This window comes from Heliangelus exortis, chromosome 1 (genome assembly GCF_036169615.1).
Source record: "Heliangelus exortis chromosome 1, bHelExo1.hap1, whole genome shotgun sequence".
NCBI classification, from domain to species: Eukaryota; Metazoa; Chordata; class Aves; order Apodiformes; family Trochilidae; genus Heliangelus; species Heliangelus exortis.
In genome coordinates this window covers 62,693,795-62,720,043 of record NC_092422.1, presented here as the reverse complement: position 1 = coordinate 62,720,043, position 26,249 = coordinate 62,693,795, and the positions used below count along the sequence as shown (strand labels likewise).

Below are 26,249 nucleotides of genomic sequence, written 5' to 3'. Positions count from 1 at the left end.
CGGTCCGGTCCGGGGGAGGTGGCAGCCGTGAAGGGAGAGGCGGAGTCTGCACCTCCCACCGCCCACCCGCTATTTGCCGCGGGTCGGGGTGGACGGCGGTGTGCGGGGAGAGGTGAGGAGGGGTTGTGGGGTTATTCGTTTTGCGCCTTCCTGGGGTTCGGTGTGACGGGGAAGGGAGGCGGTGGGTGGGGGTGTCTGATCGGGAGCGGGGTGGGGGTTTCCTTCCCCCCGCGTCTCCCGTCGTTCCGCGTCCCTCTCCCTTTCCGAGGGGGTCTCCCTCCAGCCCGGCGTCCCCAGTCCGGTGGGGTGTGCGTGGGCTGAGGGGGAAGAGGGGATCGGCAGGCAGAGTCGAGTGCTGCTGGTCTAAAAAAAAAAAAACACCTAACACAAACTTAAACAAAAACCCGAAACAAACCAAGCCAGCCCCTCGGTTTCTGTTAATTTCAGCCGTGTTTTGAGGCTGTTTGTTTTGATGGGCGGTGTGGCTGCACAGTCCCGCTCCCTCTGCGCAGGGCTGCCGGTTTTCCGGCTCTTCTGACAGCATATAGCTTCCTTGGAAGTAGGGGTTTTTTGTTTGTTTGTTTTTTGTTTTGGTTTGGGGTTTTTTTTGCCTTTATGTCTGCTTCCTCGTGTCGCACCGTGTTACAGAAACCCAGGTAGGAAGCGCGGTATACAAATGAAAAACGCTGAGCGCTGCCACATTTTTTGCAGTACTTGTAACAGGAAGCGGGATAAAGCTTGGCGCAGATCTTCTTGTCCCCGTAAAACACGGCAGAAACTATTTATTGCACAACCGTGATCAAACTGGGGCTCCTTTTTATGGGATGACAAGGGCAAGGCTTTGGGTGAAAAAGTTGCCGGCAGAAATAGCTGCAGCAAACCAGGAGCTCCTCGGACCTGGGCCGGTGGCATCTGGGATGGTGTTCGGCTTCAGCAGCCTGTGGAGTCACAGCTGGGTAGGAAGGAGTGAGCTATAGTCATTAAAAGCTATTTTGAAAAGTCAAGGTTCTGATTTGTTTCCAGCTGCAGTTCTTAAGTTTGGAGAGTTTTCATCAGGGAGTCAGTCGAGCAAAAGGCCGTATGTGTTTTGTTTTGCTTTCTTCATAAATTAGGCTACTGTGTACTTGTTTGACTTGGATTGAGTGTGTGCTTGGATTCCTAAAAGAATGAGGTTAGAGTTGCTAAATGAACACATTTGTTTCTTATAGATTGTGAAATTGAAATGCTGTAAAAGCTTGGCATAAAGCTTGTGAAAGAGATTGGCATACAACTTTTGGACAAAAATGGTTTTATAATGCAGATTATTCCTTAAATGAGAAATAACCATTTACTTTTTTTGGTAAGCAATATTACTTCCCCTCTAATGGGAAGTATTACTGGTTTTAATACCTTGCATCATTGTATTTTTGATCTGTATAGTTTCATCTTCACCTTTTAGTGCTTTTAAATGTCTCAGCTGTACTTTGAAAATATTAGTGGGAGAGCTAGAACTTATTTTGGACTTTCATGAAATGCATGAAAGTCTGCTGTACTTTATGTTGGCAGGTACGAGGAATTGAAATGACATAGAAAAGTCTTCCAAGTGCTGACTGCAAAATGAGTTCCCTCCACCCGATGCTGAAAGCAGGTACTGTTTTCAATGTATTTGAATACCAAGAAGGGTCCTTCTTTCCAGGTGGTTTTTATGGTCTCATTAACTCTAGTTTTACATGAGGTGGGGGTGGGTGGGTTGGTCTTTCCTGTGCTAAAATCAGTCAGTGGCAACTTATGTAGAGCTATAGATATTGTGTTGTGGGGTTTTTTCTTTTCTCCTTCTCCTGTGTTTTGGTGAAAGACAAGGCAGCACCTGCAACAAACATTTTTGTTCAGATGCTAGATTTAGAGCAGCTAATACTTTGTCTCAAAGCTGAACTGGAATTTAGCTTATGAAGATTTGACTGCTGCATTTAACCACCTCTCTAAGGATACTCTTTAATATCTGTGGCTTCATTTTGATGTAGCTTCAACAGAAAGTTGCTTTCAAAAGAAAGTTAGTGGGCTTTCATTACAGGTATGAGCTTGCTGTAGTCCTGTATCTTGCAGGATTGTCTAGAAAGGAGAGGCTGAAGTTTGTGGTCATCACTTCAGTGTCAAAATACCACAGTGGATAACCCAGTCTGCTTCTAGGAAGTCCTCGTGTGTCTTTTTGTGTGACTCAGCATTAATATATGCTCCTATAGAAAGCTCAGCTGCATTTTGTTTATATACTGAGCTGTCTATATATGTTAGAGAGGAAAATTGAGACCTCAGGAAAGTGTTTTAAAAAGTCTTGTTAAAATTATCTAGCTTTGCTGTTGTGGTTTGACAGGAGTAAGCACAAGGAGCAAGGTGTGAGCTGCATCAGTTGTGGTGGGTTGAATCTGGCTTTTGGGTTTGTACTTCAGAGCCAAGGGGCAAACATGGATTTGATTCTCTAATCCCCATGCCCTGTTTCAATAGAATTTTATTAAGGTTTTATTTAAAAAGTTACTGCAGTTCTTTCATGCAGGTATGACACTAAATTGGGATACTTCACGCCTCTACACTAATTTCTGCTTGCAGATGTGATAATGAATTGTTCTTGAATAACTATTTCTATATTTTTTATGGCTCATAGGCTAAGGATCTGTTGGTTTTCCTTGCAGTAATGAGTCTCCATAGACAATAATCAATATTGAAAGCCACTTAAGTTAACAGCAACATGCTGATACACAATTGAGGGGTTTAGATTCTTTCTATGCTACTGTCTTGAACATTTTTTTTCATTGAATTAGCAATTTTCATTCAATTGGCAGATCCTTTGCAAGGATCTGTCATGTCCATGTATTATTAATTACAAGTAAAATATTTTTAAAATTGGAGACAGCAAATTGGGAAAAAAAATAGTTATGTTTTTTGCACAGCTTCCTGAAGGAAGTTTTCTAATTCCACTGCATACAGACTTAGCGACCCAATATGTCTTGAAAACACTTCCTATGGTATTTAAAGTTGGCACTGTGCCTAAGGCAAGTAAAAGGGCAAGTTCTGTGAGGATAGACATTCTGTAAAGAGAAAAATGTCAGTATCTTAAATTATCATAGAATCATAGAATCCTAGAGGTTGGAAGGGACCTCGAAAGATCATCTAGTCCAACCCCCCCTGCCAGAGCAGGGCCCCCTAGAGTACATCGCCTAGGAACGTGTCCAGGCAGGTTTTGAATGTCTCCAGTGAAGGAGACTCCACAACCCCCCTGGGCAGCCTGTTCCAGGGCTCTGTCACCCTTACAGTAAAAAAATTTTTTCGGATATTCAACTTGAACCTCCTATGCTCCAATTTACACCCATTACCCCTTGTCCTATCACTGGTCACCACTGAGAAAAGCCTAACTCCATCTCCCTGACACTCACCCCTTACATATTTGAAAACATTGATGAGGTCACCCCTCAGTCTCCTTTTCTCCAAACTAAAGAGACCCAGCTCCCTCAGCCTTTCCTCATAAGGGAGATGTTCCACTCCCTTAATCATCTCAGTAGCTCTGCGCTGGACTCTTTCAAGCACTTCCCTGTCCTTCTTGAACTGAGGGGCCCAGAACTGGACACAATACTCCAGGTGTGGCCTCACCAATGCAGAATAGAGGGGGAGGAGAACCTCTCTCGACCTACTAACCACACCCTTTCTAATGCACCCCAGGATGCCATTGGCCTTCTTGGCCACAAGGGCACATTGCTGGCTCATGGTCATCTTCTTGTCTACCAGGACCCCCAGGTCTCTTTCACCTACACTGCTCTCCAGCAGGTCAGCCCCCAACCTATACTGGGACATCATGTTTTCTATTTCTGTTTTGAAGATGGTAGTTTTAGAAATTTTAGGAGCAGTAATAAATTGTATTTTAACTGTGGGAAAGTAAATAGTAGGAAAATAACTTGGGAATCAAACTTTTCAATAGCTCAAACCACAAACATGATTGATTGGTGGAGTGAGGTTTTGTTTGTTGTTGGGTTTGGTTTTTTTTATTTCCTTTGAGCCCAGCCAACTTTGAGCTGAAGCAGTTTTCCAAACTACCATGTAGGTAGGCAGTGTCATCAGTGAAATTGCTATTGTCTTAATGTGAGATATTTGAGCTTCTGTGGTTGTATCACAGGGGCATTTCAAATTGCTGAGACTGGGATAGAAGGCACTACAAGACTAAACTTGTTAGGTATGTAAACAACTATCTGCTTTTTAAAGAAAGTTTGCTGTTTCACACTTGTGGGTTTCAGGTGGTGTTTTCTGTGTATATTCTCCATATGAAAAAGTGTAAAAACCTTGTGTGGTCACTTGAAACCATACTGACCAGAATAGAAAAGCTTTATTTACTGTGAGGTATTGCAACTACAAAAGCAAGACACTTCCTCCCTTCTTCTCAGAGTTAACCTTTTACTGTTGCCTTTTTTTTAAGGGAGTGTGTGCATGAATTTTGAAAGAACAGAACTTTAAAAGTTGCCTTTAGCATACAATATTAGGAAGACATCTACCCTTGGTATTGCAAACCAGTAATGGTTGCAAAATATAAAGCTTAACCTGTTGGATTATTTATTCTTACTTTGCCCTAAATATAAGTATTTATCTTTTAGTGGTTCAATCTGTGTTACAAAGTGGCTTCTCAGGTCTGGTATTGTTGCTTGCTCGACATCTGTGTAGCATTATCTTATTTTTGTCAAACTTCCAGAATTCTTGGCCAATTTTTAACACAAATTTTGTTGTAGCTCTTTTGTTTTAAGTTACCCCTCTAGTGTGGGCAGAGGCATGCTCTTGCTTTTACATTTAGGATGTGTGTAGAAAAATTGATTTTGTATGTGTATGCTGATGTATTTTGTAAAATCCCTTTTTCTCCTCTGCTCTTGTTCCAGGTAAACTGAAGCTCCAAAAATAATGATCAGCTCACTGGCAAGTTACAGGAAAACCACACACAAGGCAACTGAGTAAAGGCCATGGTATGAATGTTTTGTCAGATAAACTGTCCAAAAGAAGCATATTTGGAGGCTGCTACATTAAAGTGTTGAACTCTACTTCATGCCCCTCCCTGCTACGCTTCTGCATACAAAATGTTTCAGAAGAAGGAGCTGATGTGGTTTATTTGTCACTAAAGTGAACTACATTGGATTCAACCGTAAGTCAAGGCCATGTGTGTTTTTCAGGGAATTCCATCTCTTCTTCCAGGCATTTCTAGTTGGGTAGAAGGCAAATATTAACCAGGACCTGTGCAGGTAATGGTTTGCAGTGCAATGTAGCCAGGTTGCACGCTGCTCTCTCTCACTGTAAAGCAAAATAGTCAGGAAAGGCAAGATGGCACAATGCAATCCTTTACATACAAAAAGCTGTCTGAAGGGAAGAGGGTTAAGTGTTTGCCAGCTGGCTGACAGTAGAAGGCTTGGGAAGGACTCTGGTGACATCTTGCCAAGGAAAAGTGGACACATAGGAGAGGAGAGCCGGACATGGTTAAGATGTAGGGGTGTTTCATGTAAGCTGTGTGCAGGGTGTCAGTTCAGTCATGTCTTTATTGGAGAAAGCTGCAAAGAAGACTTGAGGTGTTAAGTGAAACAACAGTTCTGGACCATTTTGGTTTGTGTCTCACCACAGCAGTTCACTTTGGCTGTGGTTTCCACATGCATTTGACTTTAGGAGCCAATTTAATTGCCAGACCACACTGAAGTTAATGTTTGCTCATCCTCCTGCAAAGAACTACAGCTCCATCTGCTCCTAAAAGCAGTGCTGCCTCAAGTGTAAAGAACAGTTCAGAGAACAAAACCTCCTATCTCTGTGATTATGTATCTCAAACATGTGGAACTGAAGTATCTTAAGCAATCTTGGTTTCTAAATTATACAGTATACCTTAGATCTCTATCGATGTATGCTACCATAACTTGTCTGTGCTCTAGGGTTTTGGGTTGTTTTGCTGCCTTTTTTTTTTAATTGAGGTTTGTTTTTTTTTTTAATTGAGGGGTTTTTTCGTTTTGTTTTTTTTTTTTTTTTTTTTGCTTAACTATTCTAGCAAAAGAAAATGATGCTTTATGTACGAGTTAGGCCAGTAGAAATTTGGAAAAATTCCAGCAGAAAACTGAAAAATCAGCAGCCCTCTATGGAGGCCACCAGTTGCTGTAGCTGAAATCCTTAAGGACTGGGGCTAAATTAGCAAACTCATTTTTTACCTCCCCGAGATTGCAAATGCTTCTCCAGATTTTTTATTTTTTTTTTTTTAAGGAGTAATGCAGAGGACAGTGAAGGTTGAACACTCTAATGGAAAATTCTTTGCAGCAAAAGATGACATCTGTATTCTTGTTCGTCAGTCTTCTCATTCTACTGATGCCTCTGTTCAGTGCTGGTAAGTTGAATATATTGTTGAAATTGCAATTTTTAAAAAAGTCTGCAAGAGATGAGTTGTTTGTATTTAGTAGAAAAGAGCTACTGAGAATAAATAGTGGGGGTTTTTTTGCTTGTTTTGATGTTTTGTTTTTTTTTTTTCTTCAGCATATTGAAGATGCACTGAGTCCTTCTTCTCAGATTAAAGTTTCATCAGGGATGGAGGTCATAAGTTGACATAAATATTTTTATATCTAGCCACATAAATTGAGGGTACTGAGGCTTTGACTAGCCTCTTCACTCTTCCTGTGAAGAATACAAAAGAATTAACTTCCTTGACTTAAAGTTTCCTGTTGAATGCCTTATTTAAGAGACATGGTGTAGCTCTAGTCCTGAAAGTGTTAGGGCTCAGTTTTCCGTTACAATTAATTGGTGATATTTTCAATGGCAGATCTAAATTTTCAGTGAGTTGGGCCTATATAAATTAATGATGCTTGTCTTGCTGCTCTTGGCATAAGCAGTATAGTATTAATATCTTTTAAATTAAATAATTAATTGCATTACTAATGTAATCACTTTAAACTCCACAGGCACCTACTTGGAAATCTTTAAACTAAGTGATAAGAAGGTGATGGGACTGGAAAGATTACTTAAGACTTCTTTTAAGTTGAATAGCTTATCTTTATATTTATGCAGTCATTCAGTAAGATTTGTAAAATTGGTTCAGTCAAATGTTTTGCAGTTTCATAGGAGTTCAGTGTTGCACATGTATACAAAAGTAGGCAAGCTTTCAAAATCTGCTTTATAGCCAAATGGCCTGCTGTGTTTGTGCTAAACTGGTATTCTCCAAGTAGTCTTAGCTTGCAGATTTGGATTCTTGATGATTTCTTGTAATATTTGTCCTTCTTTCTCTGACTTCTTTTCTTTCTTTTTCTTTTTCTTTTCTTTTTCTTTTTCTTTTTCTTTTTCTTTTTCTTTTTCTTTTTCTTTTTCTTTTTCTTTTTCTTTTTCTTTTTCTTTTTCTTTTTCTTTTTCTTTTTCTTTTTCTTTTTCTTTTCCTTTTCCTTTTCCTTTTCCTTTTCCTTTTCCTTTTCCTTTTTCTTTTCCTTTTTCTTTTTCTTTTTCTTTTTCTTTTTCTTTTTCTTTTTCTTTTTCTTTTTCTTTTTCTTTTTCTTTTTCTTTTTCTTTTTCTTTTTCTTTTTCTTTTTCTTTTTCTTTTTCTTTTTCTTTTTCTTTTTCTTTTCCTTTTCCTTTTCCTTTTCCTTTTCCTTTTCCTTTTCCTTTTCCTTTTCCTTTTCCTTTTCCTTTTCCTTTTCCTTTTCCTTTTCCTTTTCCTTTTCCTTTTCCTTTTCCTTTTCCTTTTCCTTTTCCTTTTCCTTTTCCTTTTCCTTTTCCTTTTCCTTTTCCTTTTCCTTTTCCTTTTCCTTTTCCTTTTCCTTTTCCTTTTCCTTTTCCTTTTCCTTTTCCTTTTCCTTTTCCTTTTCCTTTTCCTTTTCCTTTTCCTTTTCCTTTTCCTTTTCCTTTTCCTTTTCCTTTTCCTTTCCTTTTTCCTTTTTCCTTTTTCCTTTTTCCTTTTTCCTTTTTCCTTTTTCCTTTTTCCTTTTTCCTTTTTCCTTTTCCTTTTTCCTTTTCCTTTTTCCTTTTCCTTTTTCCTTTTCCTTTTTCCTTTTTCCTTTTTCCTTTTCCTTTTTCCTTTTTCCTTTTTCCTTTTTCCTTTTTCCTTTTTCCTCCTTTTTCCTCCTTTTTCCTCCTTTTTCCTCCTTTTTCCTCCTTTTTCCTCCTTTTTCCTCCTTTTTCCTCCTTTTTCTTCCTTTTTCTTCCTTTTTCTTCCTTTTTCTTCCTTTTTCTTCCTTTTTCTTCCTTTTTCTTCCTTTTTCTTCCTTTTTCCTTTTTTTAAAGAAGACTGCTTGCTGGACTGCTTGATTGCATCTTGTCAATTTATTACACAATCTTATTTTTAAAATTCTTTGTATTAAGAGTAATGTTCATAATCTGAAGGACTTTCTTGATAAAAATGGCAGAAACTGCAAATGAAGTAAGGAAATACTACATTATAGGCTAGGGTATTTAATCTGGATACTGTACCTGGCCAAATTTCCTTCACACTATGACATATTGGTTCATGGGCTTCTTTGTGTTGAGGTCTTGATCTCATTCCATAATGTCTCGTGCTTCAGATCAGATATGCATATATATATATATTATTCTTTATTTTTAATATTTTTGCCTTTTTTGTTTCCCCTTTTTTTTTTCCTAATTTGTTTTTTGGCCCCCCAGTCATAATGAGTGGAGTACTGAGAGGAGCTCTGCACTAATATGGTTTGAACTATGCTTTTCATAGATAGTATCTACATCAAGAATCTGGTAATTCTGCTAAAGTACTAACATGCTCAAATAACAAGGACATGACAGGTGTTTTGTGAATCTTGTGTTGCCTGGTGAATCCCATGTATCTTCTTATACCCTGGTTTGTACTGAGGATTTACCCATGCTTGTAGCTGACTACCCTGACAGAGGGGAGTTGTGGCTGAAGCTTTCTAAAGTGGGTTCTTTAGGTCCTTAATCAGAAGAACAAAGAAAAAATGGTAGTCTCATACTGTTTTAATGGTAAATTGCTACAAAAAGTTTTAGTCTCAATTTTTTTAATAAATTGTTACAAGAAGTCTATTTTCTAATTCTGTGTTGCTTAAAACATTTATTTTTTTCTTTTTTTTTTTTTAAACAGAAGAATGCATTATTTGTGATTACTTTGTGCTTGTTGGAGAGCCTACAGCTATTAGTTGCCCAGTACATACACTGCCAGTGCTTCCCCCTGACAATCTGACATGGTACAAAAATGGTAGTGCTACACCAATAACCACAGAGAGAGATGCTAGGATCCATCAGCGTGAGGGCTTGCTTTGGTTTATTCCTGCAATGCTGGAAGACTCTGGACTTTATGAATGTGTAGTAAGGTAAGGAAGGGAGGAGGGAAACAACTGGGTTGCTGATGCTTAGGTGGGACTTGGACGTACAGAACTGATTGGGTAGAGGGCTTTGACCACTTAAAAGCACTGTTTTGACCATGTTTTTTGTGTGCTTGCTGCTTTTTTCTTTCACATGTGTGAAAAAAGTAGTTTGTACAGAAGGCTGTCTGAAAGGATGATAATGTTGACAGTGGTTTGCATGAGTTGTGTGTTGTGGATGAAGTGTGTGGTCACAGGGAAAAGCCTTAACTGCTTCAGCTTTTTCTAAGTTCAGATTGCTGTTTGATACTGGCAGATTAGAAGAACAGTAAGATATTTATTGGACATGGTTAAATGGAAGAAGGCTCTCAGAGGAGAAGACTGCATGCCATGCAGTATTATTCCATGCTACAGGCTTTCTGGGGAGCTTAGCAACTTTTGGGGAAGCCTTTTAGGAATATACAAATGAAAAGGCAGAAAATCATTTTTTTATTTTAAGATATTACCAAATGTAACTAGTCAAAAATGAGAATACGTGTGAAGAACAAAGCAGTGTGCTAGACAGCTTCAGAGACAGCAAAACTAATGAGTCCCCAGTATTGATCAAAAGATCTAAGTGCACAGAGAAGAATTAAAAAGGTATAGATCTGCACCTCTTTGGTACTTTAAAGCTCTTGCCACACTTACAGCTTGGACACGAAAATTCACCATTTAAAGTGGTCAAATCTTATAATGTCTGAGATTCACTGTGTGCTGAGCAGAAAATTTTTGGGAAGGCACACAGTGACAGTTCTTTTCCCCCTGGTCTTGCCACAGTGCACTGAGAACACTCAGTGCAGCCTTGTGAATCTTGTCAAGGCTCAGTATATAGAAGCTGAAGCCAGGACTGTTGAAACTTGCAGTTCACACTACTGAAAAATTCTGCCTTAGTATAACGTTGAGAAGTGAAGAGCTGAGCAACAAACAGAGATTATTCCTTTACTTCTGGCACAGGCTTCAGATTTCTAATGCCACTTCTCTTCTGCAACAGCTACTGTACCACGGGTTCTTGTGAGCTCTTGGTGTGAAGAGGTTACACATTGATACCAATGTAGATGATATTCCAAAGCTCTGATGCTCTCCTGCCAAGGGTTACAGTCTGATTTTCTTAATATGGCCCTGCAAGGACCACTGAGTTGAACCTCCCCTTTCCTGGCTGTCTGACACTGAGGGCTTTGGGTTACCCTGCACTACTGGTGTGTTGGCACCTGGAGTGCTGAAAATGCCAGAGCATCAGCTCTGAGAAATTCTGGCTTCCACTCTGATGCTTCCACAGCAGACCCACTTCTGCTCACAACACAAAATCAGAGCTTATTCCCATCTCTCACTGTGGAACAAGGGATGAGGAGCTGAGGTTGGTCTTCAAGAGCTAGAGGAGCTGTAGCAGGGGTGTTAGAGGCCAGGCTGGTAGAGATTCTGATGTCCTTCCCTGACTTAGTATAAACAAGGAACCCTCTTGTTATTGACCTGACTTGTCTACTGTTCTCATTACAGGAGCCTTAACCACTCTAACAAAAAAACTATAAATTTATCAGTTTTTAAGAATGATAATGGTTTGTGTTTTAATGGAAAAATGAAGTTTGAACAAAAAGTGATGAGCAGAAATACTGGAAAGATTATATGCCCTGATCTGGAGTATTTTAAAGGTGAAGACAATGATCAGCCTGAAGTATACTGGTATAAGGTATTGTGCATCTTATGTCAGATATATAAGAGGAAATATTCTATTGAAAATGTGTTATCAAGTAACTGAAAAGGAGCTTTTGGAATAGAAGGTTTATTTCCTCTACATCTTGAGTGTGGTATCTCTTTTGTTACTCCATTGAAGAGGTGTAAGGAGGCATATTTAAAAAACCTAATTGTCCATTTTTGTAGTGCAAGTTTTTTCAGTCAAAAACATGTTTTGGTTTGTTGGCTTGTGAAAATCTAGTTTATCCTTTGAATGTTATATGTAGAAAATTTTAAAACTTGTATGTCTCCTTAAATATTCTGTGTAATTATTTCAGTTTTGCAGAATATTTTGCTTGTCCTATTTGTTATGTTATTATTCCCCTCGCCCTGATTCTGCTAAAATACTCAGACTGTGCAATCTTAACAATCTGTATTTTGTCCATGTTAAGGCAAAATTCTAAAGTGGTTCAAGTCTTATTTCTGATGCTGGTATGAAAGTAGGTACATAGACCTGTACATTTAAAATAACCTTGGTGCTGCACCTCTACATATTCTTTTGAGATGAAGTGATTCTAAATTGCTTGTAGGTCAGGGAAGAGAAGGAAGTTTTTCACTGTATTTGTGTTGCCATGGAAATGGTGATACACCCAACAGCATGAGGCACTGCTGCAGCAGCTCTCATCCATTGCAGTGGAACAAATGCAGGCATATATAGTCTCAAGCTCTGCTACATGCTTAATAAATTTTATTGTACCTGAGAGGTAACTGCCAAGTTATTAAAGGAAGGCAGTTAACTAAAACACAAGCATTTGAAAACTTACAGGCTTGGTTGCAGAGATTTTGAAGAAAGTGCAAATGCAGCAAGATGTCATTAGTTGTCATGTGAGAGCACAGTACTGCATGGATAACAACCAACATTGTCTTTCAGAAAAATCAATTTGGCAAGTATTTTAACAGTCAGTCGAGTTCTGTAACTTCATTTAACCCTCAGATTATTAGTTCCCTTAAATCACAGGTACTGTTGATGTATTTAGGAGTGTAAACCTGGATTTCTTGAAGACAAGCGACTTGTTTTGGCAGAGAGTGAAAATGCTGTCTTGATTCACAATGTAAGTGTACAGGACAGAGGAAACTACACGTGCCGTATGGTTTACACTTACATGGGAAAACAGTATAATGTTTCACGAACCATGAGTCTAGAGGTTAAAGGTGAGTGCATTGAGGTGATTATATTCTCTTCTTGGCTCTGCTGTAAAAATTTGTGTGCAGTCATAAGCCATTTAAGCCATTTGGTCCTTTTCAGCCCTGTGAAATTAGAGTTGCAAATCTTCTTGAACAATTTTTCTTCTGAGTGTAAAATTAAAATACAGTGAGGCATCTGGCTACCCTTTGAGCATTCTTTCTGAGGAAGAGTTGTCATTGGGAAATGAGAAGTACAGAGGCAGGAATGAGGAGTAGAAGGAAGTGGTGGTTACTGGGGTGGAAGGAGTTTGTTTTTGCTACAAAAAAAAATAATGAACCATTGCATGAAATTGATTTTTTTGAAAAAGGGAAGTTTGAGACCATCACAAGAAAACACCAGCTTGTGACCCTGTTTGTAAACTTGCTTATCAAGTTCATTAGAATCTCAAAGGGAAGGGAGGAGATGTGACAAGCTGTACAAATGCTGTAAGATTAATAAAATTTCCTCTGGAAAGGATTGGCTTACTGTTGGCTTTTGGTTATGCTTTTCTCCATCTACTGGGATGCAGAGTTGGCTGTCTCACTCTCCCGGTACTGTCACTGATTGTTGTGACTGTGTTTGTAGGCAGCATTGCTGGTGACCTGCCCAGTACCATGATAGTAGTTCTGTCAGAGAAGTTGGCTGGAGGCAGAGTGCCCATCTTGTTCTAGATTAAGTATAAATCCTGATTTAAAATAGATGCTAAAAGGACAGTGAGTTGTTAACATTGTTTCTGTATATCGTGCAGAATGATACAATTCCAGCCCAGTTGAAGTGTGTGCTTGTTTAATCTTTTACTTTTAGATTTTCACTTCATACAGGAGATTGGTGCAATGATCTTCCTCTCCCTTTTCCATGTATTTTTGGGTTTTGTTTTAGTTTTATTATTGCATTGCTTTTATATCAGCTGCTACTGAATGACCTTTTAAAAAAAAATTGAGGTAAGCTTTCTGTTAACTCGGAAGCTAACTAGAATTATTTTAACAGAGCTCAGCAAACACTTTTACAATTTTTACAGATACTTTAAGTATTTTTACAAGTCACATATTATTAAAATTTTCAGTGGTAAATTTGAAACTGGTAGTAAGAGTGTAGCTACAATACCAAGCAATACAGCAAAACCATTGTAAAACTATCAGTTAAAGAACTTCTTTCCTGAAGATTTTCTTTTTCTGTTTGTTTCTCTTAGAAAGACCAGTGCAGATGAGACCAGAATTTATTTATCCGAAGAACAATACAATTCAAGTAGAACTTGGTAAGTAGTGACTATTTAAGAAGTCACTAACATTGAGTAAAACAAATAAGCTTGTAGTCTTTCTCAGGTAACATGTTGACAGTTCCACTGATTTCAGCAAGGTTGGGAGGTAGATATGTGGACTATGTCTGGAAGAAAATTAGTAGAACGTGATTCCCAGAAGTTAATTTGCAAGCAAAACAATTATGTACCAAAGGTTGGAGTGTCTTGACCAGCTGTGTGGGGTGGGATGCATTAATTTTTTTTTTTGTTATTGCCATCTGTCAACTGTACCAGTTCTCAGTACCTATGTCTCAACATATCCCCAGTATCTGTGGAAAAGCAGTTACATATAATTAACGTTTTTAAAAGGTTACAAGTTGTCCAGTTCAATAGTTTTTGCTTCTTCTTTGTTTCCTGTCTCTCTTCCCTCTCCACAACGTGGATTTTACTCATTGTTCTGGGGTATTAAAAAGTTCGAGATAGTGTTTTGGTTTTGGGGTTTTTTTTTGTGAAGCAGTCAACTGTTAGTTGAGAGGTATCCCAAGCATTGTTTATCTTGGAAATGTCTTAAAGAAGAACTTCTGGATATAAGAATTAACTTTATCCCAATGAGGACAGCCAGGTGGTGCAGCAGGCTGCTCAGAGAGGTTGTGCAGCCTCAGTGCTTGGATGTTGTGGGATCTGACTGCATAAAGATCTGCTTTGAGCAGGAGATTGAACTAGAGACCCCTCAAAGTCCCTAAGTCCCTTCCAGTCTTGATTATTCTGTGATTCTATGGGTCAAGTATATGGTGTGTAAGTCTTTTTGTAAACAAACTTATGTATGTTTAGATTGTGCCATGGATCAGACAGAGTTGTGGTCTACTGCTGTAGCCCAGAATAATGAGTTTTGGAGCTGCTTGAATTTTTACCAAGGAGAATTGTTTCAAGCAAAGTATTTGAGAAAAGTCATTAACTGAAGTTGGAGAGGAGAAGTGTGATTGGCTTATTTAATTAATTAATTAATTAATTCATTTATTTCCTAGTAGAGGATCTAACCTGTCCTGTAATCTTTTGAGGAAGGGTTATTATCAATAAGGTCATTAGCGAAGCTTTGAGGAAATGTGCACTGTTATGTATGCTGTATGAATACATAACAGTGAACCTGCTTTTGTTGCTGCTTTTTCCTGACATCAAGCTGGTAAATACTTTGTGGGTCAGGTGTTCTTTTCTCACGTTGGGACTTCTTATGTTTTTATAACATGAAAGGTTTTGTCTGACCGAATTTTAACTTTGAGTATATGGTATTAAACTGAAGTGAATAGTATGGAAATACTGGTGGGTTTTGTGGAATGGTTTGTTTGGTGGTTTTGTTTTGTTTTGTTTCAGGTTTTTTTTGCAGTTTGTTGGGTTTTTTCTTAGTGACCTCAAACTTGTGAAGGACATCTCATTGTGAAGTTGTCAGATTCTGGTGAAGATAGCAGATTTTGACCAGAATAATGAAGAAATTTAATAGAAGTCTTTTTTTTCCAAACAGGAACACTTTGTTTTAGACAGTGGAAATGTTAATGATCTGATACAGACAGTGTTATTTAATAGACTCACAGTCCTGGAGTCTTCAGGTAGTAATTTAATTCAGTTGGAAATTTTCAGAAATGTCTCTACAGCCTCTTCTTTTCTGGTCATTACATCTTCCCTGGCTTCATTACAATTATATGCCTGAAAAGCTTTATTTGTGCTTTTCTGCCAAGAAGGAATTTTTTTCACCAGATCTTAGATGCAAATAGGGAGAGTTGCCACAGTCTTTTTTTTTTTTTTACCTCACACAATCCTAATCTTTATGTACAAACTTCCTTTTTCCTTTTTAATTTTAGCTGTGGAAAAATGAAGTAATATTATGGTGGGGCTTCCCTGTACTTCTTCTCGTGCCCATTAAATTATGTAGATCTTATTCCCAGTTTTGGCTGGTAGTTAGTTATAACTTCCCATTGAAATAAGAAAAATTATTACCAGTGCAGCCTCTACTCAGAAGGAGGAGCCCATAAAATGCTCTTTAATGTACTGAAGACATCCTCTAGTATTCTCTTAATCCTTGGCAGTACTTGCTGAGAAAATGGAGAAATGAGCAGTTATTAGTCCAGGGGCTGCCTGTGACTCTTAGCCTCTTAAGATGTGTTTTAAGACAGCTTGTTTAGACCACCTTTTTATTTATTTTTTTTATTTTTAATTTTTTTTTAGAATAGCATTTAGTCCATATTTGCCACTGCTTGGGCACTGCATTAATTGAAAGTTGCTACTGTGTTACTGGATTCCTCAGACCAACTAAGATGCACAGACCTTGATGCCTTGCATACATTTTGAAAGCAGTCATATCTAAGGCTAAAATGAGGCACAAAACCTCCACCCACCAAGTGGGTTTACTGTGGTTACTGAAAACTACAAACTGTTCCCTACTACAGGGGAACCCTTTGAAGGAAGTTGGTGAAGTTTTTTGGGGGAGGTTTTTTTTTTTAAGGGCGCTGTCATGTGAAAGTAAAATTCTCTATCCAGTATCTTTAATGAAATGCTGCAAAAGAAAAAAAAATCTTTGCTGCTGTTAAATGCCTGGCTATGGGTCAGAACCTGAAAACATCAGCAAGGGCATGGAAACACCTGTGTGCTTTTGAATGAGAAATAGCAGGAGAAGGTTGTGTAGACATTTGACAGTACATTCATAAATGTATGGATATGGAGGGATGGAACACCTGGAGTTTTCTTCCTTTCAACAAGTTGTGCAATACTTTAAACCCCATCTTTAGAAAAATTCATTATTGTGATGAATTGTGATTAATTTTGTGACGGACATGAGGGAAGAGATTGGGGACCATCTGGGATTTCTGTGTGAACTCTTGTTCAATTAACTGCTTTGAATGTGAGCTAAAGGTTTATTCCATACTTTTGATAGACTGTCCCTTGGTGGAAGCATGTAGATCTGATGTGGTTCTAGGAAGTGAAACACTGAGACCTTTACATAGGTGAACTGAGAGCCCACCTTCTCCTGCCAAACCATAAATTCCATGGGTAAAATACAGAAGGAAAGGACTCGAACAAAACCGCTTCCCTTCCTGTAAATGGAGCTCTCTGAGGTACATTGGCAAGAAATATATTCTGCAACTTGGCTTGTTTGCTTAATACTGAGGTATTCTGTAAGGTCTGAACTCTTGGTGGCAAAGGTGGACTGTCTGGTGGCAAAGGAGATGAGTGACAGGTGAGCAGAGTGTAAGAGTATTCAGGAACCCTGCCAGGGGACAGTGTTGGCCAAAGGATTCTGATCTGGAGTAAAGATAAGTGTGCTCACTAAGGAGAAGATGCAGCTTCAGGGTGTGGTTGTCTACACATGGGCATCTGCATATAAGGATTCATAAGTATGAATTCATGCTGTTATCAATGAGCATTCAATTCAGTTGCCTCCACAGAGATGTCTCCTGCTGTTTTGTGTGCTCTGGCTACTCTTATCAGTGCACATTTGCTGAAGATCTGCAGTCCTACCTGCCAGCCCCATACTGATGCTTGGGATGCTGGAGAGCATCTCAAATGTCACCATACTGTGTGGATGCAACTGATCTGAGCCCTGGAGATCTTTCTGTGGAGTCAGTGGAGTCTGGAGACCCATTGGTCCCTTGATAAGGTCCAGGTGTCTACTGTGAGTGGACTGCAGCAAGGCAGAGCTCTGTTACTAACTTAGACATCTAGCTCACATGTAGACATAAACATTTAGACACCTACATTTAAGGTGGAATTCCTAATGTTTAGACACCTACATTTAGGGTGGAATTCCTATCCAGATCAGAGACGCCCAGGTGAGGGTTACATATGGATGAGTTTTAAGTACTCTCCTTTTCCTAAGGTAAGTGGGTTTTTTTGGTTGGGTTATTCTTTTGGGTTTTGTTTTTTTCCTTAAGTCCTTCCTTTTCCCAGCTGTTCCACAGTCACTTGATCCTGCTTCTGTTACAACACCCTCAATTGCAATTTTTTTAAATTTTTTTTTTGGTAGGCTCTCATGTAGTTATGGAATGTAATATATCAAGTGGCATAAATGGCTTGATTCCATTCTGGCAAGTTAATGATGAAGATGTTGATAGCTTTGATACTACCTACAGAGAACAGTTTTATGAGTAAGTATCCTTTTACAGTGAATTTTAAGTGCATTCCTAAGTAATGTATTTTGCAGTGAATTCACCCTAAAGTTGACTACTAATCAAATGTTACTAGTCACTTAAAGACTGATTAAAGGTCTGCAGCAAGTACATTAAATTCTTATTGCTTAGTTTAGAAAAACAATATTTTATAAATGCTGATGTATCTGACACTGTAATGAAGCAATCATGTAGGTTTATATAACGCTGTTGTGAAACATAATTTTGTAAGGCTTACATTTGTGTTTGTTCTGATGCAATCCTTTTTACTAATTAATTAAAGCTGTCCTCTATAATTAATATGGGTAGGAAAGATTGTTACATGACAAAAAGTCACCTCACTTAATTGTGAAGGAGCTGCTTCTGGAACAAGCACAGTGCTGCTATTAAACATCTTCCTGAAAATCATTCAATGTATTTAACTTAAAGCAATTCAAGTTTTTTTGCTTGCTTGGAATCTCCATTTCTAATTGCTACCCTGCCTGATAATTTTCCTGTGACAGAGATGGAGATGTGCAAAACATCCTGTGCAAGTTCCAGTTAGAATTTTAGTTCAAAGTCATTTATCCAGTGTCAGAGAAATTAATATAATTGCAGTAATAATGTTTCATTTCAAAAAATAGTAGCAATTTCTTAGTAATTAAATTTGTGGAGCCTTTGTTAGTAGCAAAGCACACTGTAGGTGTGATTTAAGATTATGGTCTTGAGGGCTTACACCTAGGAGATAACACTTTCTTCTGCTGGGAGGCAAGATAAAACTGATGTGAGCAAATCTGAATGTGTTGCAACACTGAGGTTAGTATTGGCATTCCATGACAGAAGTTGCTGGAAGTTGCATGTGTAATAGAAACTGGTTCTTCAGGATGTTCAGCAAAATGTTTTGTTTTTTTTTCCTCCTTCCTACTGCTGCCCTTCCCACCTTATACTTACAAATCTGCTTTAGAGCAGGATGGTATCTAGCAGAATAGAATATTGTATCTCCAAGCCTCCTGTGGCAATAGATAAAGGCAGCATCACCATGTTTGTTGTCATTTGACAATAAGGTCACTCAGATTTTGTGAATTTTGTTCAGCATTATTTCCCAAGTTGATTGGCACCATTGATTGTGGACATTGTTGGGTTTAAAGAGTCTTTTAGCCTTCTTGGAAAGGTTTGTGCTTTATTATCAGTATAAAAAAATCCTGGATGATTTTTCTCTTGGCACTTTTATTACTGGTTATTTTACTGGGTTGAAGAATCTTTTATTCGAAGACTTGCTTAGGTTGGAAGTGACCTCTTGGGATTGTCTAGTCCAACCCATCTGATAAGCAGAGTCAGATAGAACAGGTTGTTCAAGCTGGTGTCCAGTTGGGTTTTGAATATCTACAGAGGTGGAGGCTTCACAACTTCTCTGAGCAACCTTTTCCAGTGTTTGACCACTCTGACAGTAAAAAAAATAAAAGTTCAGATGGAATTTTGGATGGGAAAGCATTTCAGTTTGTGCTCATTGCCTCTTGCACTGTCAGTAGGCACTACTGAAAAGAGCCTGGCTCCCTCTTTTCCACTCCTTCCTATTAGGTATTTACACACATTGCTAAGATCCACTCCTCACTCCTAAGAGGAGACTTTCCCCAGGCTAAGCAGTCCCTGCTCTCCCATAGGACAGATGCTTCAATCCTTTAATCATTTCCGTGGCCCAGCGCTGGGCTTTCTCCAGTGAATCCGTACATCCCTTGTACTGGGGAGCCCAGAACTGGCCCCAGTACTCCAGGTGGGACTTCACCAGTGCTGTGTAGAGGGGAAGGATCATCTCTCTCCTCTTTCTCTCTGGCAGCACTCTTAATGCAGTCCAGGATGCCTGGGGACTGGTTATTCCCCCTCAGGTGTGGGATTTACATTTTGTTTTGGACTTAATGAGTTTCCTGTCAGTCCAAATCTCCAGCTTGTCAGGGTTGCCCTGGATGGCAGTGTGACCCTCTGATGGATCAGACATCCCTTTGAACAGTTTTGCAGATGATGCAAAACTGTCTCACCTGGCAAAAAAACCCCAACAACTAGATGGGTATGGAAAATGCTAAGTCACCTCTGGTTGTGAAGCCATTTGTCATGGTGATATTTACTGTGCTTCACTGGTTCTTAGGTTTATAGAAGTAAAAAAATGCACATTCTTGTGTTTCTGGATAAATTAATCTGTCCCATATTAAGCACTGATATTTCAGTTTCTTTACAGACATTTCGTTTTTACCTTTTTTCAATGACAGAAAGGGGATGCCTCATGGAGTTGCTGTGTCTGGAACAAAATTTAACATTTCCAAAGTGGAAGTAAAGGATTACGCTCATAAATTTTTCTGTCACTTTACATATGGCTCTCAACATTTTACAGCCTACATCAAATTGGAACGCCCAGGTAAGAAATCTCATCTTGATGAACTAGTGCTCAATGGTGCTTGCTTCTCTGTTAGTTTGACAACATTCTGCTTAAAACTAAAACTGCCTGATGTACCCTTGTGCAAACTTGGCCGTGCAGCTCAATAATACCTTTCTTTGTGAATTTTTCTCATCGTTAACAAAATTAAAGAAAATAGCACTTTTAAATTGCTTGGTGTTCTCTCATTCAGTGTTCTAGGAAGCATTAATGAAAGACTGCAATTTAATTGAGGCAGGTATGAGACATTAGTGGAATACTGTGCTTGCCTCTTACTAGAGACCCCAGCCTTGTGCTCAGATACTGCTGGCTAGCATGGAATTTTCATTTCAACAAATGAACTTGAAGGTGAAGTGAGCTTTAGAAACTCAAATGCAAGGCCACTGAAATTAAATTCTTTGTATTTAAAATTATTTTTATTTAAGCACATCACCAGAGAAGTATCCATTTTTAATAAAGTTAGCTGCAGGAGGGCCTCTGGTCTATTGAGCTTGTGTTGGGCTTTCTCAGCTGTGAGACAATCATTTGCCAAATGTTCTCAAACTTACCTTTAACTGGCCACACTGTAAACAAATAATTGACTGAAAGTGGATCTGAGCTCTCGTTTGTAGCTTAACTAAGTTTTGCATAAAGATTGTCAAGTCAGGATTTAATCTCAGAAATCGTCTTATACGCATGAACTAAAAAAATGCCATTTGTGAAGGGGACAACAGGTCTGCTAAGGGCAACAAATGATTGGGTTCAATGGCAGATCTTTGAAAAGGCTGTGGAGCTGGTTTATCTGGGGAGAATAGCTTGTTCATGAAATTACCTCCCCACTTCTGACTTCTTGCTTTCTGACTGATAAACCTTTGTAAAAGAATTATCACTGTGCTGCTGCACTGGAATGTGTCAGTGTTTTGGAGTTCCAGTTGAGAAGTAGCCTCATTTGTCATATTGTTAAAGTACCTTGTCTCTGAAAGATAAAAGTAGGCTTGTCAAATAACAGCATTTACAGAAAGCATGCATGAAAAACTTTCAGTCCTATTCATTCCTTTTTAAAAATTAAATATATTAACGGCTAAATGATTTTAAGCATTTTTTTGTTTTTCTCTGGTTCTAGTGTATGACTGGGTTTTGGTTTTTTCTCTCTCCTTATTCTACCCTACTCCAGCTCAGAACATTCAGGGTTACCTAATTGGAGGAGGAGTTTCCTTGGTATCTTTAGTATTTTTGATTCTCTTTATCTACAAGATCTTCAAAATTGATATTGTGCTCTGGTACTGGGACTCCTGCCATCGTTTCCTGGGTAAAAAAGGTATGTTTGTATAACAGTGCTATGTGTTGTCATCAGCCTTCACATTCCCTTGCAAAGAAGTGAGTAAAGGTCATGGAGTGCAATTGGTTTTCCTTGGGATTTTTATAAGGATAGTATATTTTTAGAATTAGTTTGTATAACAAAAGTATATACAGAGGGAAAATCAGCAGCTGTCCAGGAACTCATTACTATCATTCTTTTCCCTCAAGATCTACTTTAGTGGTTTGAATGTTGTTCTGACAGCAGTTATTTAGATTTCTTTTAATGACTGTTCTTACAGAAAGTAGTATTACAGTGAATTGTTGGGTATTTTTCATTTTCCATGGTCAAACCTGGACAAATGTCACTTTCTTTTGTTTTATATTTGAAGGCAGTTCTGATTATTTTAGTTTTTGTAAATTCTTGGCATTCAGAAGAATGTTGATAGATGTGCTGTCTATGAGAGCATGCTGAAGTAAGGGTCATTTCCAAACAGCTGAGAGGAGGTACATGGTTAGAGAAACAGCAAATATCTTCTAGAGGTATTGAGGTTCTGTTAGGTTTATTTGAAACCTTTAAAATTTGCTCTTTCAAAGAAGTTCATTCCAAAAATATCTAAAAATTCAGACCTTAAAATTTGCCTGATACTTTGGTTTTGTCTTCATGTCTAAGTGAATGCTATGTTTTGAAACTCTGGGTTACAAAAATGATCTGTGAGTTACATGACAGCTGAAATTTTAGGTGTTCAATTGTATTACAGGAACCAGGTAATTCAGTAATAACTTCTTTTTATTTACAGTTAAAAGAATATTAAAGCCTACTTAATTTTGCACCTCTCTCTTGCCTCCTCTGATCCAGCATGCTGAATTATTAATGGTGTAATTCTACAAATATTTCATGCCTACTATAATTATACATGTTTAGATAATAGTAGGCTTAGGACCTAAAATAATGATTCAAGTGGGGAAAAAGCAGGGGTTAGAGGTTGTTTGCTTGCTTGCTTGCATTTGTCTTCAGAATGAATTTTGATATTGCTCCTGTTGCTCACTCTTTAGTTTCAGATGGGAAAATCTATGATGCTTACATTCTGTATCCAAGGAACAGAGAGAGAGGCTTGTATTCATCAGATATTTTTGCTCTGAAGATACTGCCAGAGGTCTTAGAAAGGCAGTGTGGTTATAACCTCTTCATTTTTGGAAGAGATGATTTACCAGGAGAAGGTGAGCTCAAATTGCACTTGAGTTTTCTCATTGGCATCTGTAAATACAGGCGATCAATCAGATGTGATTCTAAATATCTCCCACTATTGAATGAGCTGTGGTTTTCCTGTTCTCTGGACAGTGAGAAATACAGCACTGGTTTTCTCCTATGAAGTCTGCTTACCTCAGCCTTTCCCTTGTCCTTACTGAGCTCTTCTATGTTTTTTCAGTTCCTTGCTAGCCTAGGCATCTGGAGATGGAAGGAGGATGAGAGCTCTTCTCTGTTTATGCAAAACAAGAATATAGACCTGCAGTCTGATGGGGTCAGGTTGCTTTGCATTGGCTAATTATCTGCTTGTTGACTAAGCCAATATAACTGCTTGCATGTTCTTATACTGTCCCTTTCTGTCAAGTGAAGTGTCTTGCCTCAAATATCAAAGAATGAATGAAGCAGCTGTAGCATGTTGGTAACAAAAAAAAAAAAAAAAAAAAAAAAAAGAAACAAACAGCCTTAATTTTGTACAACCTTCTCCTTTACAGCTGTGATCAGCACTGCTGACGAAAAAATCCGTCAAAGTAGAAGAGTGATAGTAGTTTTAGTACCAGAACCCTCCTGTTACAGTGTTACGGAAGATGTGTCAGAAAAGCATCTAGCCATGTACAATGCTCTTATCCAAGATGGCATTAAAGTAATTCTCATTGAACTTGAAAAAATACAAGATTATGCAGACATGCCTGAAGCCATCAAATACATTAAGCAAAAGCATGGAGCTATCCGATGGAAAGGGGACTTCTCGGAAAGGTCTCACTCAGCAAGCACCAGATTCTGGAAAGAAGTGCGCTACCACATGCCACCCAGAAAAAATGCACCTTCATCACAGCTGCATTTGTTACCAAGAGACTTGAATTCTCCCTAAACAACAACAGAAAAATTACACTCATCGACTCTGTGACCTGAATTACTTGGTGATGGATTGACTGAAGGCCGCACGTGTCTGTTCTGTGCAGACAATATCATCCAAATTTTCTGGATCAAAGGTTCTGCAGCTTTGTCTACAGCTGTGAAGTCCTCCTTCTGGCCAGATCAACACCTTGTAATATTGTCAGCTTCACTGTGACACCAAAACCATGTAGGAACTACATGATACCTTTTCCAAGAATTGCACTGTGATTTAATGAAAATTTTTCATTTGTAAAAATGGAAGGGGTGAAAAACTACCAAACCCAGAAAAGTTGGTGGTTTATTTTTCCAATTAAAGGTTGAATATGAAGGGAACCATATTAATTACAATTGTGATGCTTTATAAGGGGCATGGTTGATGCCAGTGAATGTTATTGTTTTAATTTTTTTCACTGAAATTACACAACTTTTTTTTGTTACAAGTCGTTATTTGCCTTGTTCAGTTTGCTGAAAGTTAAATCTCCATTTTTACTTCACTGTGTGTTATCACCCCCCCCCCAAAAAAAAGGTAAGAGACAATGTCAGCCCCCCAAAGTGCTATGGAACCTGACACAGCATAAATAGCCTTCCCTGATCTTTTTTACATTTTAAAGAACTCTACAATTTTTAGGCACTTGTCCCATGCAGACAGCATAAAAATATTGTTATACTGCACTGAATTAAAAAAAAAAAAATCTCCAGAGGATTTTTTTTTTTTTTTCAGTTCAGCACCTTAATATATTTGTTCTTACTACCCAGGTGGAACAACTAGCTGATGACATGATCTCTCCCATCAGGTGTATGGGATGGTTGGCTTCATCTCCCATGCTTTAAAGACCAAATCAAGGGGCTTCAGGGCACATATTTCTCTTGGGTCACTGTTGCTCAAGGAGAGCAGGCCTGCCCTCCTGTTCCCAGCCAGGGTGTTGGCCCTAGAATGTCAGCTTTGAGAGCCAAACCTGACTGAACAGACTGATATGGCAGATCATTTTTTTCCTTGGGATAGTTTTATCCTAGGTCAGTGAGTTTATCTAGTTCCTGGCTTCAGAGTGCAACAGAAGAAGAAAAAGGTTGCTGAAGGCATGCTGGTTAACTCAGGGTACATTCAGAAAACAGCTAAAATACCATTGATGCCCAATACTGCTTCAAGCAAGAGAGAAATGCCCTGGGATACCCCATGTAGCACTTGATTTTCCCTCTTCATTTGTCTGGGGATGGATGAATTGAGATGGAAGTCCCAGCTTCTGTACAGCTGTTTTGGAAGGGAGTTTAAAACTTACTGTGCATGTTGAATCCTTTCTCTTTAAAAGCAGTGGTAGAGACTGTAATGATTAAATTCTTTTTTGGGGGGAGGGAACTGATTTGATTTCAAAAACTAAAATTGCCATATTTATAGCTATGAATTTTATAGAAGCAGGAGATGTGAGAGCTAGATTGCCTGTGCTTGAAATCTGTAAGTTATGAGATGTAACTGTATATGGAAACTTCAGGATTTGACTCTTATTACCCTTAACTGCTGCTTGCTTCCTATTTTTGTCCTACCTTCTTTTTTGCAGCACCTTTTGTTCTGCGCCCATTCATACTCCATCCTGTCTCTTCCCATGCAGCTCTTTTATCTTGTAACAAGCAACAAACCTCATCATTTTTCATGAAGGCTGCTGTTAACAGTATTAAGCAGAAATTTTCCCTTCAGGTTGGTCCTTTGATATCTATACTTTTACATCTGAAAAAAATTAATGTTCTGCATTCTTCAGAATCAGTTTACTCATTTTGATGCTGCACTTTTGGCTTTTTCTTCTTCTGTGGTTCAAGCATTTTTCTTCTTATGCCTCAATCCTCATCCAAATTAAACTGATACTGTGAGGTGCCATCCCACAGAAGAAATGCCCAGTGAACAAGTGATGGTGTGACCCTTGTGTTCTGCCTGATCAGTGATAAAACCAGTGGAAATAGTTTCCCACCTAATGTGCTTTGGTCACTGCAGTGTATTTGATTTGAAACTCAGCTTCTGAGAGGCAGTTCCTTCTGAGCTTTGGGAGCTGAGTAGGTGTCTGATCTGTCTCATCAGAATGGATTAAGAATCTCTTCACTTCAGGATAGGAGGGAAGGAAGTGCATTTGAAACATCAGACTATTTCAAACGGCTGTGGTACTGGAATGTTCTACTGATAAATTTCATGTATGTATAAGCCAACACATGTGTTTATGTTCTGTTTTCATGCTCTGTTTTAGTCAAGACAGAAGTGTCAGGGGAGGCACAGTCCTGATAATGAAGTCACGTGCACCCAGTCTGCTTTGAAATCTGATGGGTGTTTAGTGACAGCCCCTTGTAGGATAGAAGAGTCTGGAGATCATCTGAAGTTACTGATGTCCATCTGAGCAAGGCCAGTTGTTCATATCCATTGAAGAATTTAGTGGAACAGAAGCTGTATGGCTCAGTCAGATAAGAAGATCCCTATATCAAATGTGAAGACTAAACACTGGAAGTACTGTAGTTGTATTCTGAGGACTAAGGTACCATACTGACTTTGTGCTTCCACCTTGACAACTTGCAGGCCAACCAAAAGAGTTCCAGCAGCCTTGGGCCTCCTGAATTATTTATGCTGTCTGGAATAGACTGAATGACAAACTGCTACATGTTAATCCCTATCTTTAGGGTAGGAAAGTTATTTTACTGAGCCAAAAGACTTGTTTTTTTAAAAAATATATTTGTTCCTTTTGATATATTTATGCAACTAATGCTAAAGTTTTTGTTTTGTAAAGACACTTTGAAGAAAAGTCCATTTTTAAGATTCAATAAAGGCACTACATTTTTTTTCTTACAGTA

General features: G+C 38.6%; 1 protein-coding gene across 22 annotated transcripts; it reads left to right on the top strand.

Annotated features, from left to right (window-relative positions):
- LOC139796743 (interleukin-1 receptor type 1-like) lies at positions 1-26,249 on the top strand. Of its 22 annotated transcripts, none has more exons than XM_071745085.1 (14): positions 16-112; positions 1,523-1,627; positions 4,887-4,970; positions 6,238-6,358; positions 6,927-6,950; positions 9,059-9,290; positions 10,815-11,004; positions 12,026-12,200; positions 13,403-13,468; positions 17,463-17,583; positions 19,803-19,990; positions 21,162-21,305; positions 22,340-22,504; positions 23,024-26,249. In XM_071745085.1, exons 4-14 carry the CDS (start codon positions 6,274-6,276, stop codon positions 23,398-23,400), a joined length of 1,767 nt encoding a protein of 588 aa, XP_071601186.1. In that variant the 5' UTR covers positions 16-112; positions 1,523-1,627; positions 4,887-4,970; positions 6,238-6,273; the 3' UTR covers positions 23,401-26,249. The 22 variants fall into 22 exon arrangements, with proteins under 22 accessions (XP_071601243.1, XP_071601350.1, XP_071601341.1 ...); XM_071745117.1 differs by lacking the exon at positions 4,887-4,970 and adding an exon at positions 712-956 and having other exon boundaries at positions 42-112; XM_071745219.1 differs by lacking the exon at positions 6,927-6,950 and adding an exon at positions 712-956 and having other exon boundaries at positions 43-112; positions 4,887-5,146; positions 9,062-9,290; positions 19,845-19,990.